This window comes from Charadrius vociferus, unplaced genomic scaffold (genome assembly GCF_000708025.1).
Source record: "Charadrius vociferus isolate BGI_N301 unplaced genomic scaffold, ASM70802v2 scaffold308, whole genome shotgun sequence".
Taxonomy (NCBI): Eukaryota; Metazoa; Chordata; class Aves; order Charadriiformes; family Charadriidae; genus Charadrius; species Charadrius vociferus.
Genome location: NW_009649929.1, coordinates 1,409,223 through 1,424,213, shown reverse-complemented (window position 1 = coordinate 1,424,213; position 14,991 = coordinate 1,409,223). Strand labels below are relative to the sequence as shown.

The 14,991-nt window shown below is 45.4% G+C and overlaps 1 protein-coding gene across 1 annotated transcript in view; it reads right to left on the bottom strand.

The window, feature by feature from the left end:
* Positions 1-3,810: 3,810 nt before the first annotated feature.
* The window catches only part of KCNH5 (potassium voltage-gated channel, subfamily H (eag-related), member 5), a 150,464-nt gene continuing 139,283 nt past the window's right edge, over positions 3,811-14,991 (bottom strand). The window contains exon 10 of the mRNA XM_009891202.1: positions 3,811-4,758. Within this exon, the coding sequence (XP_009889504.1) occupies positions 3,811-4,758 (948 nt within the window). The remainder of the gene's footprint in view (positions 4,759-14,991) is intronic.

The following is a 14,991-nucleotide window of genomic DNA, read 5'->3' as shown; positions in this document are numbered from 1 at the left end:
GTTTGCTTTGGAAAGTGTTTACTTTTCTGTACACATTTTATTTCTATTCCAAAGCCCAGAAAGATAAAATCCACTTGTGTGCAGGTAAAATGCTTTGAACATACAAAGCACAAGGTAAGTGCTAAGAATGCTGTTACCAGCATGTGGCAGGAACATCTGTACAGGTATACAGCTCTTAAAGGAAAGGAAAGCATGCAGCCGAGAGCTCCCTCCACGCGGCAGGTAGCTGCTTGAGCACTGACTTAGGTGGAAGACACACGTTTGTGTCCTTATTGCGCTTATAGCTATAGGTGGTTGCTTTCAGTCAAGCCTGAACTACACGACTATGACTCATGCTTCTTTAACAGAAAAGGAATGCCCCAGTCGGCAGCACGCTGGATCATATCATGCACAACCGCGAGGGGACGGGAAAGCTGAACCACTGCCCTGGTAACAACTCCATGAAACAACATGTAACGCTCCAATCACGAAATTTCAGAAGCAAAGTGCTTCAGAATTGTCAGAGCAATAGCCACCAGAGCCAGTATCACAAATTGGGCCTCGGGCTGCACCCGCAGCACACAGGGTGTGGGATAGCCCGTCTGTAGGCTGGATTTATCATGTTTGTAAGGTATCCATCATGCTACCACCTCATACAAGGTACCAGCTGGTTCCACTGAACTTGCAATGGACAATACTGGAATATCAGAGTCAAAGCAGCACTAGAAGTGGACCTGGAAACACCATATTTGTTTCATGAACTTGGTATTTTACACTATTTATAGCTTTTAGCCACTACACTTTTTAACCAGTCCAGTTGCATTTGAACTGTAATAGACATTCCAGGCTCAAATAATTTTCAAGGTCAGATTAATCCTGTTACATGTTCTGTCATTATAAAGTGGTACAAAGTTACACCTGATTTACAAGATAAACCTAAATAGAGATCCCTTTGCATGCCATGCAGTTGTATCTAGAATTAATATCAGTTACAGAGAAAGAAAAGGAGTCCTTCACAAAGGCAGAGGAATGCCATTAAGGCTAAAGCTTTCTAACAAAGTCACCCCCATTACCCTGCTGGCTCTTTTGCAGCATCACATCGTGGCAGACTCATGCATTCAAGGAACTTTACCAAAATCTGGTCCCCAGACAGCCTGCATGACTCAGTTATTCACTGGGCAACTCTGGGCAGTTACTGTGTGTCTGTCTTAAGCAGAAATCCAAGTCAGGCAGGAACGGTCATATCTTCAAAGGTTGGCACTGAAGTGGTACCCACAAGGTCTGTACATACTCCAGCAGCCTGCCACAACCCAGTAACTCCCTAACCCTGTAACGCCCTAGTTCCTTCAGAGTCACAGGGTAGGATTTAGAGCAGGACCTTTCAGGTCCTGCAGTTTGCAAGTGCAGTTTGTTCTTGCAGACCAAATCACGGTTGCAATTCCAGATTAGCACTTGTGTTAGAACAGCAACTGCAAAATACAGCTGCTGCAAGTTTTGACAGCTGCAATTGCAGTTGTGGAAAACTATAATGAGCAGGCAGCCTAACCACCAGGCTTTGGGAAGAGTTGTCCCTTTTGGTGGCCTTTTGTTCTTCCTTTTTTTTTTTTTTGTCTACAATTTCCTAAAGAAAGGAACTGCAGGAGGGGTGGAAACAGGCCAGAAAGGAACAAAAAATGAGAAAGACCATCGTCTCCAAAAAAGCCTCCATGAATTCACACAAGAGAAGCAATGACTTCTTTGGCTTTCTTATGAACTTTTGGGGGTTTATGGGTTTCAATTTCACAGTAGAAGATATGTTCACCCTAAGATACAGGTTCCTAATTGATTGCCACTACTGCAAATGATGGTTTGTTTTGTTTGGTTTTTGGTTTGTTGGGTTTTTTTTTTCAGTTTTTCAAGAAGCGATTTAGTTTCGTTTAGTTTAGTTTAGTTTCCTAATGTTAAGTAATGGATCTGGTATCGGTGTCTGGTAAGCATGCCCACTAATTATAAACGTCTTTTATTTACCTGATTGATAGTGATGCCTTGCGGTACATATATGTTTTACTCCAGGCACTTTTGAAAACACGGGATCTTGATGCAAGAGGCCATTTAAGTGCGGAGGGGAAATTCTCCTCTGAAGGAGACATTGCACTCTGCTGGGCTGTTCTCAAGCTGGACCAGTTAACAGCTCTGAAGCTGTGATGGCCATTTCTGCTGTGCATCACGGGTGCCTGGATTCTCAACCAGTGCAAACAGAGGGGCAAAAAAACCCACCACACTCAGATGCAAACCCAGGGCAGAGTCCAAAATCTCAGCTCCAAAGAGGAGAGCAAACAGGAGCCTGTGTAAGAGCCTGCCCTGCTGCAGCCCTGTGAAGCCAGCAGCGCTGCGCGAAGGGCGATGCTCCAGCCTAGGCGATGGAGGTGGTGTCTGAGCATGGTTCAAGACTGGGACATGCTGATGAGAGCCAGACAAGAGGAGGGTCAGAGCATCTGACAGACCTAAGGGCCTTAGTAGGTGTAACAACTGGCTGTGTGGGCACTGCAAGCCTGCTCTGAAACCGTGCCCCACATCGTGCACTGAAACCTTCCACAAGGCCAAGGCAAGAGCAGCAGGCAGCGCCCTAGGGAGGACTTCATCTCCCCACCACACCCACCACTCTCCCACCCAAACATTATCATCCAGGTGCCTTGGACTAAGGGGAATTTCATGCTGACCGGTTATTTTCTCTCTTTCTCAAAGGCAGTTTCAGATTGATAAATGTCCTCAGAAAAGAGTGTGGAGGGGGATTAACTGCAGCCTTTTAACTTCAGGCTTTCAAACCTGCTCACATGACTCCTGAGGAGCTGAACTACAATTGTTCTCTCCTTTGCCCAGACCTCATGCAAAGCCTTTCTGCCAGGGGCAACGGGGAGGGGGACAACAGCGGGAGAGCAACCTCAACCCTGCAAAAACGAGACATCCTAATGAAGATACTGACAGAATCGGACACCATCGCTGAGTGCTGCAAAGAGAATCTACATAATGTTACTCTTAACAGTTCAGTAAAAATGGCATCAGTAAAAGGAGGGTTTCAAGAAAGAAGTTACCCCCAAACACACAGGGAGTGCAGCTGAGAGAGTTTCTGTTAGTTTCATTTTTTTACATAAATCACCATTATTATTTCTTACTTACGATGTTAAAAGAGCAGGAGGATACTTGAAATAAAAGGCTGTTCATGCACAATACCCACACGAATAAATTTCAGTGATCCACCCCAGCACCAGACATGGTGCCCTTCCCTGGCCACTGAGCTGAGCCCTCCCTTTAGGAGGAGTAGGGGAATTCACCACCAGATATACAATATATTGTAATGGAATGATACCAGGAAACAATACTAATTGGAGTCTGGACGTGTCCTCCACAGGGTCACGTTAATCTACTGTTTAACTCGGCAGAAAAGACAGTGAGGAAATAAAAGCTCGATTCACCCAGCCTGAGATCAAAACTTTCATGGCAATATTGGCAGGTTAGACCCTGATTCTTTAAATAGTACATTGCCTTTGTTAAACAAAAGTCATTCTTTTATTACATAATAGAGATTATAAATAAATGTAAAGTGTGCATGCAGTCAACTGCATATTATACAAGCAATATCTATGTTAATAATTGTTTTCTTTGGCAGGCCAGAATCCAGCTGGACATGCAATATTTACATATCAAAACCCTTGGTGTGTTCAAGTCATATTGGATGCAAGTGAAAATATATATGTATATATATTTACCGTATACACACACACATATATATGTATAAAGGTATATATACACCTCTGCATATATACTGTATACATATATACACATAGGTATATGCTAAAAGTGGATTTCATCTTTTTCTGATTCAGGTGATGCAGGCCTTGAGACACTAAAAATATCCTGACAGGGTATCTGGGGGGGCCGCTGGGGTGATAAATGAGACTCCGGGGAAGAGAGCTGGGGTACGTTCTTTTCGGACAATATTTTTAAAATTTCTGCCACCTGCTTCTCAAGGGCAGCCATCCTACTGCTTAGCAGCTGGATATCTTCTTTGAGTTCGTGCTTGACTTCCTGCAGCGTGGTTTGTAAGGCCTGCTCAGGAATAGGGTAGAAAGGATGCCTAGCATCAGCCTGAATGGGGCTGTGCTCCAGGGGGCTGCGAGTCTCACCAGCTTTATCCAAGCGAAGGTCACTTTTTGTTATTCCACTGTCACAAGAGTCTGTTTTCCTCAGTGGGTTTTTATTTACACCGTTCTCTGAGTCATTGCACTTGGGGTCGTCGGACAGCAACCCCATGGACTCAGCCTTTGTGACATTATTCCAGTCCTCCTTCTTCTCCTCGTGGGTCCCCATTGTGTTCTTCAGTCGAAGCCACCCCTTCCCGTTCCCGTTTTTCATCCGCATGGGACTGTTTACTTTCAGACATTTTTGGTCTCCGTTTCCATTTGGCTTGAGCTCCATCGCATCCCTGTTGTTCTGCTTCACGGCCTCACTGGTTTTCATGTAAGCCAGGGACGTCTGGATGGGGGTGATCTGAGACACAGTGACCACGCTGGTGCCTGTGATGGAGGCTCCGTTCTGCACGCTCCGGCTTTCCACCTGAAGCTGGTTCCTTTCCGGGTCGATGTGGGTTGAGCCTTGGTTACGCATCTCCTTTTGCTGTTTGAATTTCTGGAAGAGTTTCCGCACAGGATGGTCCACAGGGATGCTCAACGTCACCTCATTCTTCTGGCGCAGGCGTTCCTCTTCTTCCTTCTTGACATCGCTGATCTTCCGGAAGATGATCTATGGGGGATAAACCCACAATAGAGTCAGTATCCAAATGACACTGCATATGGCAAACGTTACTGGGAGATGTGAAAACAGTCTTGAGAAAACAGCCATTTCTCCTTCCTTTTATCTTAATTTCTTGTAATGAATTCAAATGGAGCTGATGAAGACATAGTAACCTCAGATATATGCCACTGCATAGATAGGGTACATACATATCCACAGACTTTTTTAAAAGTACAGATTAAAAATAGGTTTCACCTTTACTTTTGATGCAGAAGATAGAGCCTTGAAGAATGAAAAATATCCCAACACCAAGAGAAGGAAAGAAATTGAATAAAGAGAAGAAAGAATGAGAGCAAGAACCCAAATACCGTGATACCTACCTACCCATTACTCACACTCATACCTGCTCCGTCACTGTCTTTAGTACGGATCAAAAGGAAATAGCAATTCAGTGGAGACGACACAGCTGTAAGTTTAATTCAACGTACATACCCTTCCATAGACTGGAAAACCCAAACGTGCTCAATACTTTTTAGCTCTCTCTATTGCTAGTTTTGTAGGAGTGGCTGGAGGGTGCAATTAGGTTCCCCATGTGCCGGTTTGTGTGGCTGCACACAGCAACACAAACATTTCCTGGACAGTTTATATGTCTAATATGTGTGGGTGTGCTGGGAGCACCAGGGAGAAGCACCGTAACAGGGGTGTGTGATTATACAACCCAGCAATATCCACCGTTTCATGACGCCATGCCATTTAATGATGCAGGTATTTCACCCTGCAGCATCTCTCGGGCCTCTATAGAAAAAGGAATCTGAGCCTCAAGCTGTTGAAGGATCCACAGAGTAAAAACCTTTCTGTTGATTTTTTTGTTGGGACTCACATGAAATCTTTTAATCTTTTTTTTTTTTTTTTTTAGGTTCATCCAGTTTTTTTGAATGTGGGATTGAGGCAGGATAGGAAAACTGTAGTTCTCTGGATCCTGATACTAAAGTGAAAAGCAGCACGTGATTAAATGCAAATATGGACTGTGTAGGGATAGTGTTGGTAAGGAAAGTAAAAGAAAGCCCCTGCAACACACAAACAAAACTCTGTGACAGTCAGATGTAGATTTTGAAGTATCCATATTTCAGTATCTATTTACTTTTTATAAAAAGGCTTCTCATGCCTGTCCATATTTGCAAAGAAATAGTTGCTTTCAAGTCTCACATCTTAAGAAGTCAGCAGAGGAGTGCCACGATGGCTACAGCTCCTTCCCTGTGTGAATCTGGGATGAGCTGGACTTCAAAGCTTCGTTAGAGAGCTTTCAAACACAGTAAATCCTTGTGTGCTGCTGATAGATGCAGCTGCTTATAATAATTTGGAAAGTTAACAAGTTTATTAGAAGCCTAGTTTAAAAAAAACCCAAACAAACAAACAAGAGAGAAACATGGAAGATACTTTCATCTGACTCCTCTGACCTAGATGCAGCACATACGCTCATTTGGAAGCTCCCCTTCATTAGCGCCTACCCTCATGGAGCAACTCTCTCTCTCTCTCTCTCGGACAAGCCTCTGGGGACAGCAAATAAATGCAAGAGAAGTTGTCCTTGATTCACTTAATTGAAGCCCCACTCTCTAAATGAAGATTTGGAAGGTGGCTTGTGTTGTTTTGTTCATGCCTTTCTTTCCCTGGAGGACCGCATGGCACCTCTGGCAGATGATGCAATGCTGAAAGCAACCAGCTGCAAGGATGTGTGTCCCCAGGATGTGTCTCAGAGAAAACCGCCGGTTCCTTTGCTGGTCTCCCCATCTGTCTGTGCTGCTCTGCCCCGTGCTGTGCCAGGCCAGAGTGGCTGGGTCCCTGAAAACATCTGGGATGGGGAAAACATCCTCTACCCAATGTTTCCCTGCACTGTGGCCATGACCCTATTTCACAGCTTGAGCACCCTCCTCTCCTCCGGGCCAGCTTCTGCCTGGCAGGTGGTGGTGGCTGGAGGCAGCCAGGGATGCTAGAAGGCAGGCAGCTGCCTGCAGCCTGGCTGGGGCTGGCAGCGCTCCCGTGGCCAGTGCAGCAGTGAATGCACAATTGGGAGAGGCACAAGGTAAGTTTGATAACCTCTGTGCCATCAGCTGTCTATAATGACCAGAGCGATAACAACAAAGACCACAACACCAGCTTTTTATTTCCTCTCCAAACACTTGCACTTCACTGAAAACTACCCTCATCTCCCTTTTCTTCCACCAGCATACTCTTGTTCTTTCATTTGTCCCTTTTCTTCTCTCAGTTCTCCAGACAGGGGTTATCTCCCTGCACAGAACATAATTACCTGCGACTGCTGCTGCTGCTTTCTGCAGAAGAAAAGCCAAAACTTTGCTAATTTGACACCGCCTGTCCCTCACACTCCTGACGTGGGTCCTTCTGAAAGCCAGGAATCACTATGGTTTTTTTTCCCCAAAATCACTTGGCCAGAAGTCACTCAGATGAGCTGAACCCAGCGGCATGGGGATCTGAGCCTGAGCGCTGCTGTGCCTCAGCGTGGGGCCAACACTTTGGGGAAAGCTGGATGTGTCCCTGCTGTAGGGACATGAAGGGCAGCTATGGTGACGAACACCATCAGATATGCAGTGCAAGTTTGTTCTGACCAAGTGAGACCAAGGACCCAGTAACTACTCCCAGCCATGGGCCTTCTCCCCACTTTATACCCATGCAGTGGAGAAGACACACTCCTGAAGTCCTGCTGTCACCTTCCCAGGAGGGTATGTTCCTTCAGCCTCTTGCAGGACACAGGCAGGAGCCTGGCAGAGCTCTTCAATAAATCCTTTCCTCTGTCTCTGCTTGGGACAGAAAGTGCTACACCCTGGATTGATTATGGGCAGCTCCTTTGAAGAAGCAAGCCTGCTGCACTCCGAATTAGTACACAAAATGTCATGGGACTCGGAAATCCAGGGGTTAGCTGAGAGTCAAGAATTCAGGACTGATCTATCTTGGTGGAGCCGCATTTCCAAGGGAGCAAAGGTGGGCTGATGCACAGCCCTGCGCCCACCCTCCCCTCAGCTTTCTCATGAAACCTGGATGTGTTCACAGGTGTTTGCTATTTTCTTTTCCACTCAGAAACGCATAACCATGCAGATCCTCATATCCTGTCTGACACTGTGAGATTATGGCGCTTTGGAGACTGGGGTCTTGGTCCTCATTCACCCACTGAACTACTCTGTCACCACAAGGAAACCATTTCACCCCTGTGTCACCCCACGGAGACTGTCCCCTCTTCAGGATATCCACCCTCAACCAAGGGAGCACTATGCCTAGTGCAGCAGGGATCTAGTCTTGGTCAAGACTACTTGATACCACTAGAATATGTACAAGTAAAAGAAAAGAAAGATCATCTTATACAGACAGAGAGCTGGGGGAAAAATGAGATGTGAATTCTAGCATTAATAGTTGTTTTTCATTACCAATTTTTTCCATATTAGGAATTTTTTCATGTGGTTGGATTTAATCCACTTCGACATTGGTTTAACCTAAGTCAGAGTGGGATTAAATGTGTTTACATGGAGACTTAATTCTATTAATGTCTAATAACTATTACTGGCTATTTTTCTCTATAAATAAGAACAGAAAACCACCTCATGCAAACTGACATTCCTCAGCAAATTGGGAGAGGCTTATTTTGAAATCTTAAATTGGATGAGCTATCTCGGTTGTTCCTGACCCTTTTCAGAGAGGTTACACATAGGCCTGTCCAAATGCGTGTCCCAGGGACAGACACAAACCCCAAAGGAGTTAATCAGAAGAAACTGAATTAACTGTGCGTACAGCACATCTCAAGCAGTAAAGAGCCACAGCCTTGTCTCATGGCAAGTGCTGAATTCATTAATGTGACAGAGATTCAGTGTAGGACTTCATTTCCTTTATGGATGGGGTTGTGAAAGACTGCCCCATGCGACACAAATCCTGTCTCCTCAGACCAGGTTCCTGTTTTTCTTGCCTTTAATATATTTATTGTGGGAAGGAGGGAGAACAGAGGTGACGTTAATTATTGAGCTGGCAAAGGTTAAGTAGAAATTAACTGATGGCCAGCCCTGGGAACGGAAGTATTTGGGTTATCTATGAGGCTTACAAATACTTAATGGGAGGATGCCAGGGGGATGGGAGCAGTCTTTTTTCAGTGGCGCCCAGTGATAGGACGAGGGGTAATGGGCATAAACTTGAACATAGGAAGTTCCATCTTAACATGAGAAGGAACTTCTTTACTTTGAGGGTCGTGGAGCACTAGCACAGGCTGCCCAGAGAGGTGGTGGAGTCTCCCACTCTGGAGACATTCAAAACCCGCCTGGACACTGTCCTGTGCAACCTGCTGTAGGTGACCCTGCTCTGGCAGGGGGGTTGGACTAGATGATCTCCAGAGGTCCCTTCCAACCCTAACCATTCTGTGATTCTGTGATTCTGTGATTCTGTGATTCTGTGAGGCAGGCACAGAGGAGACAACGGCAACTTGAGATTCTCCATTTGATCTTAACCCTAAGCTCCTCTCCCTCCCCTCCATATCAAGAGGTAACTCACCGTGACTGAAAACTCAGCCCGTCACCACTTCCAAACAGGGACCTTACCAAAGGTACTGGCAATGGGTATGTTACTGTTGGAGCAGCTCCTGTGAGGTGCCACCTTGTTTAACTGAACACAAAGCCAAGTACAGATGAGGGAAGCAGCAGCGTGAGGTCAGGGAGGCAGCTTAAGGCTGAGACATGCACAAGTTCTCCCATCTACTGATGTATTAATCAGTAAAGCTGTGGCCTTTCCAGATGCTTTGAAATGCATCCCTCGTCTGCTGTCTCTTTTTGTACCAGTACTGAGAAAATCATCCCTCCACGACCTTGCTCCATTCACAAAGACCCCTTGATAGGTGACTCCAAGGAAGGTACGTGAATGGATTAAAGAACTGGCAAAAGTCTTGAAGAATTACAGTAAGTTCATAAAAGTGGCAAATATTTGACCAGAGATCATCCTGTCCCCTTCCTAGAACATCTCATGCTGTTGTTAGTGGCATTCAATACATGCCTGCCCCTCACCACAGAAATTCACAGAAATGTATAATGGTATAGCAAAAGGGCACACAGTTGTCATGGTGATGAATACAGCAGGTGTGCACCCAAGAGAGGGAAAGTCACACAAGACCATCAACATAAAGATTTTCACAGCAACTAATAAACTTTGGGTACCCAAGCTGTGGCATCCTACAAATGTGCCTGATGGCCAAGGGATGCTGGAGTCCTGCAGCAAGGGGAGACCCTGTCCCGGGACAACTGGCTTGACTCAGCTCATTGGGAATTTCTGCAGTGCCAAAAACTGGAACAGAAAGCAAACACAACATTTCAGTCCCCACAGCTACGTACATACACGTAGAGCAGAAGGAGGAGCCCTGCCATGAGGCTGGATTGGGGCCACAATCAGTAACTGACAGGTCACACTCATTAACACACAGGCTAGGCTGATGTGGGTGGTGGTCACCTCTCAAAAATTTGTTCCAGAGGTAACTATCACCCCTGCATCTGGTTACTCACAATCCAATGTGTTTGTCCAGATCTCTGTATTTCTGCATCTGACAGCACAGACCCATGGCTGTACTAGAAAACACTGCAGATGGAGCAAGTGGGATGAGCGGACGGAGCGAGTGGGAACTTTCCAAGCTGGCTGCAGTGATAGCGGCAGTGTGTTAGGGAAATGCACCGTTCCTTGGACCACACTGAAGAGCTGGCAGCTCCTGGCTCATTTGCAGCTGGCTGAGACCCACAGAGCAGCTCCTTCACCAGCTTTCAGATCCCACCAGAGGGATTTGATCTAGTCCATGTCCTAAGGGAATGTTTAATTCCCATAAAAAGGGTCAGTGTCCTCACAAGGTGCATTAGTCTTGGCACCCTTTTATATAGGTCCTTTTTTGGAAATGGGATAGCTGTCTTCCATCGCCTCCTTAGCCTGAAATGATTCAAGCTTAGCTGAAACTGGCAAATGGATTTTAAAGTTTTTGACGATATAACCAATATCAGACAAATACTGCAATCACATATACCTCATTTTCTTCAGAAACAACGCTGAAAAAACCCCAACATATGCAACTGAAAGTAATAAGGGAAGCTTAAATCATGCCTAGGCTGCACAACATAAAACAAACTTCTGTAAAATGTTTCAAAAATTACTATTAATTTTCACATCTTGGAGTGCATTGTAGAAAACTAATTGCCATTTTTCTCATTCTAATGAGGGAGGTGAATTTGTGTCACATCCAGGATTTAGACACAGGCCACCCCAACCCATGCGGTGCTCAGACAAGTGTGCTATTTTCCTGCTTCTAAGAACAAACTACAAAACACACCTGATTTCCAGGGCACGGACACTCAGAACAGGCTGCACCTATAAAGCCCGTGTCTGCATCTGAACACATCCTCCAGGAGCCCTGCACAGCTGAGGGAGAGAAAAAGGCACTGGGAGGGTGTGAGTCATTTCACCTGCAGCTAGATGTTAAAACAGGTCAGACAAGCTGTACCCTGAAATGCCTGTTTGTCTCCTGTGTGGATACAGGGAGCTTTGTGCGTGTCGCTTGGATGCAGACATCCTCCACGTGATGGCGGGTAAGAAGTATCCAAACCCCTGCCTCTAGCAGTGCAAATGTCAGCGTTTGGTGCAGATCGTGTAAAAAGCCTTCCCGTAAAGCTCTTCTCTGCGTGTGTGTGTGTATGTGTGTGTGTATGTGTACTATGCCCTTCATCTGATGCTATTTTCATTCGTCCCCCAGCATGCTGGGGTATTGCCAGTTCCTGGCTGGGATGCATTCCCCATCCAGTCTCAGAGACCAGCCAGGGCTTCCAGATAAACACTATTATTTTAAAAGCTGCACAGGGAAGATGAGTGACAACTGCATAGAAGACCATGCCAGATTGGCGGGTCCAAGTGAGAGCTTGTGAAAGAACAGTCTTTTTGTTTGCATGGAGCAATGAGACGAACCACTAATAGAGAAGCCAAAGCCCCCCTGTTCTTACCCTGATCCCCAGGAAATCTCTCCAGCGGTTGGTGGGGAATTGACCTGGTCTCCCTGCAGCTCCTAGAAAATTGGAGTCCACCTGGGATGGTTGTGGCTGCTCCTGTATTACCACCCTTTTGCATTGCAAATGTCATCCCACTCCCAGGTGTTGCAGGACAGATCCTGCTCAGATCTCTCTCACTGTTGGCATTGTTCGCTGCTAAGGGCTGTCATAACCAGCAAACGCTTTCCAGGCCATTGTTTTGATGTGCTCAGGCGAGTCTAAGATACTTCATCCCTCAGTCCTTGAGAATTAGCCCTCTCTAGGAGCCTTTAGTTGCCAAAATAGGGCATATCTGGGACCCCCTTTTTTGATATTCTGAAGACTAGGCCAGTCAAGCCCAATTTCTCACATGTAACCTTTGGTAAGCAAGTTTGCTCCAAAACTGAAGTGGTTTTTAAACCTAGGCAGGTCACAGAGAACAAGATTCACTATTAATACTTGTATGTTAAAATGCTTTAAATCTTATTTTTTCAGATACTAAATATTTTTTTAAATTAACTTTTAGGATGTTAAAAAATCTCCCTTTTAATTTACATGAATTAAAATGTGCTTAAATGTAAAAAGTTAAACTATTAAAAGAATGGACAGAAATGAATGAGTAAGAAATTACCTCATACGAGCCCTTGTGCTTATAATTAGGCAGAAACTGAAGCCCTGGGGCCTGGGCTAGTAGAGCTGTGAAATGCAGTTCAATCTGATAGAAGAACCATGGGACATCTTTATTTGTCCTTCAACTGAAAGTCCAGCCTGTGAGCCTCACAAGTGAGCCAGAGAAACCCGAACAGCCAGTGTTAATGCAAACCTTCCTTTGGGATGGACGTAAGAAGCAGCTGCTATGCGCTGTGGATGGGCTCCCTGTGTCTGGACTGGTTCCCTGCCTTCAAAACCTGTTTCATTGCAGTTTTGCTGCCCTTCCAAAACAGAGAGGGCAATGGTAGCATCACCCACAAGATGCAGTTCCAGCTCTTGACCCCATGGAAGATTAATGCCTCCTCCTATGTCAGGGCATGGCAAGGAGGTAGCAGTAGGCAGGAAGACCAAGCTAGCGAGACCAGCAAACACCAGCAAAGGGCCAGCAAGGAGCACTGGCTCTGACCCAGCTTCCATTGACAGCTTTTCGGTATGGCTCATGCATGAGAGCAGCCTCTGACCATGGTGTCCGGCACTGGCAGGAGTCTCTGCAACCGAGAAGCATGGTCAGAAACCCTCTCCCGAATATGACAGTGACCAGAAACCTGGCAGAAATGGAAGGGAGCTGAAGCCACAAAAAGTGAAAGCCAACAGAGACCGAAGCCAGGGTGCCTCTTTCCAAATGCAAACTGCATTTAGGATGCTTCACCTAATTTACTCCTGTAAATCTCCATGTCCTCTTAGCTCACTTTATTAATCTGCACTCTGAGGATGCAGAATAGATGGCCCGAAATGATGGCTTTATTGTTCTTCTGCTCTGTACACTCCTCAGATAGCTTTACTTTGATGTGAAATTCAGCCTCAAAACCAAATTGCTCTAACAACTGTTTTAATTGCTCTCCAGTAAATTCTCCTTAATCCTTCTGTCCCAGGAACTGTTTTGTGTTAAACCGTTGCTCCATCTGCGTGTGGGAAAGGAATCGCTGTCCTTGGCTATGCAGTGAAAATGACTGACTGCTGAGCAATTAGTTAATCTCCGGGATAGGAATGTTTCACTAAACAGTCTTTCATGCTGGATTTTGGAGGAAAAGAAGATTTTTGTAGGTTAGTCTGCTGACTGGTTGAAAGAAACAGTAAATAATAGCCTTTCTGCAAATTTCCATTGATCCTGACTTCACAGACATGGTAGCATGCAAAAGCAAAAGCTTGCTACCAAGCACATTTTAGTTTTGCTTTGGAGAAACTGTATTCCTGTAGTTTCCTCCTAAGCAATTACAGAATTGACTTGTAAGAGATGTGAAGATTTCCAATCCAAGTAACAAAGAGATGTCACTTCAAGGAAAGGATAATTATTTCCACGATGTTGAAAAAGCCCTTTCAAGGGAAATTTAATGGCTTTTTATGTGCAAGAAAGGGGTTAACCCTTTCACCATGACTTAATAAAGACCTGTGTCCCCCAAGTTGCTCATCTAAAGAAGAAGCAGGGCATGTTGGGAGGAAAAGACACTTCACAGGAACCCAATAACAGCCAAGAACTGATTTCCCAGAGCCCAGAACTTCTATCACCTCACTCCTGCTTGCTCTGTGTTTTAGAAATTGGTTACTGTAGGTCAAATTTTAATCTGGTTCCATTTTGTGTTTGCAATCAATTTGCACAGCACCCGACTACTCTTGCAGAGAGACAACTGTGCCTGCTGGCAGTCAATTAGGCTGATCTGCATTTGCGAACAAGCATGCATGAGAAGAGAGTGGTTGAGAGCTTGCCCCATCTACTTTATACTTGGTATGGATCTGAAGTCATCCTGTTTTACTTTAAAACGTCTGGGTTGAAGAAGAAGGAGAAGAGAAGCAGGCAGAGGTCCAAGTCACATTTGTCACATCCCGAGAGCATCATGGCCCAACACATACAGCACCAGGCTGGGATTCAGGAGGATGGATTATCCTGCTGGCCTGACCTTTGGACAAGAGAGAGATCTTGTGCAAACCACACTGTCTCTTCATGTCTCCATCTCTCCCAGTGTAAGGGAGGACAATAACACTGCCCTTATTTCTGCAATTAATTGGAAGTGCCCCTACCATTGCTAACTATTTACAACCGAGAAACTAGGATCCATGGCTGATTGCAGAGAGAGGCCACTCTTTTGGCCTATTGCCAAAACTGAGACAGTTCATTAAAAAAACAGCCAGAAAAATACACATAGGTGCTCTCAGGATTTCAACTCAAGATGAAGGGCCCAAGGCTCCGCTACACTGAGACATCTAGGGCAGCGCACAATGGATGTACAGTACTACATAAAGTCCTTTCCTGATGCCCTGATACATCAGTCAAACCTTGATTAAGAGTAGCATTGACACCTACTTTGCAAGGAAGGATCAGTCACAGAATCACACAGAATCACAGAATCTTCAGAGTTGGAAGGGACCTCTAGAGATCATCTAGTCCAACTCCCCTGCTAAAGCAGGATTGCCCAGAGCACATTACTCAGGACTGCATCCAGGCGGGTTTTGAAAATCTCCAGAGAAGGAGACTCCACAACCTCCCTGGGCAGCCTGT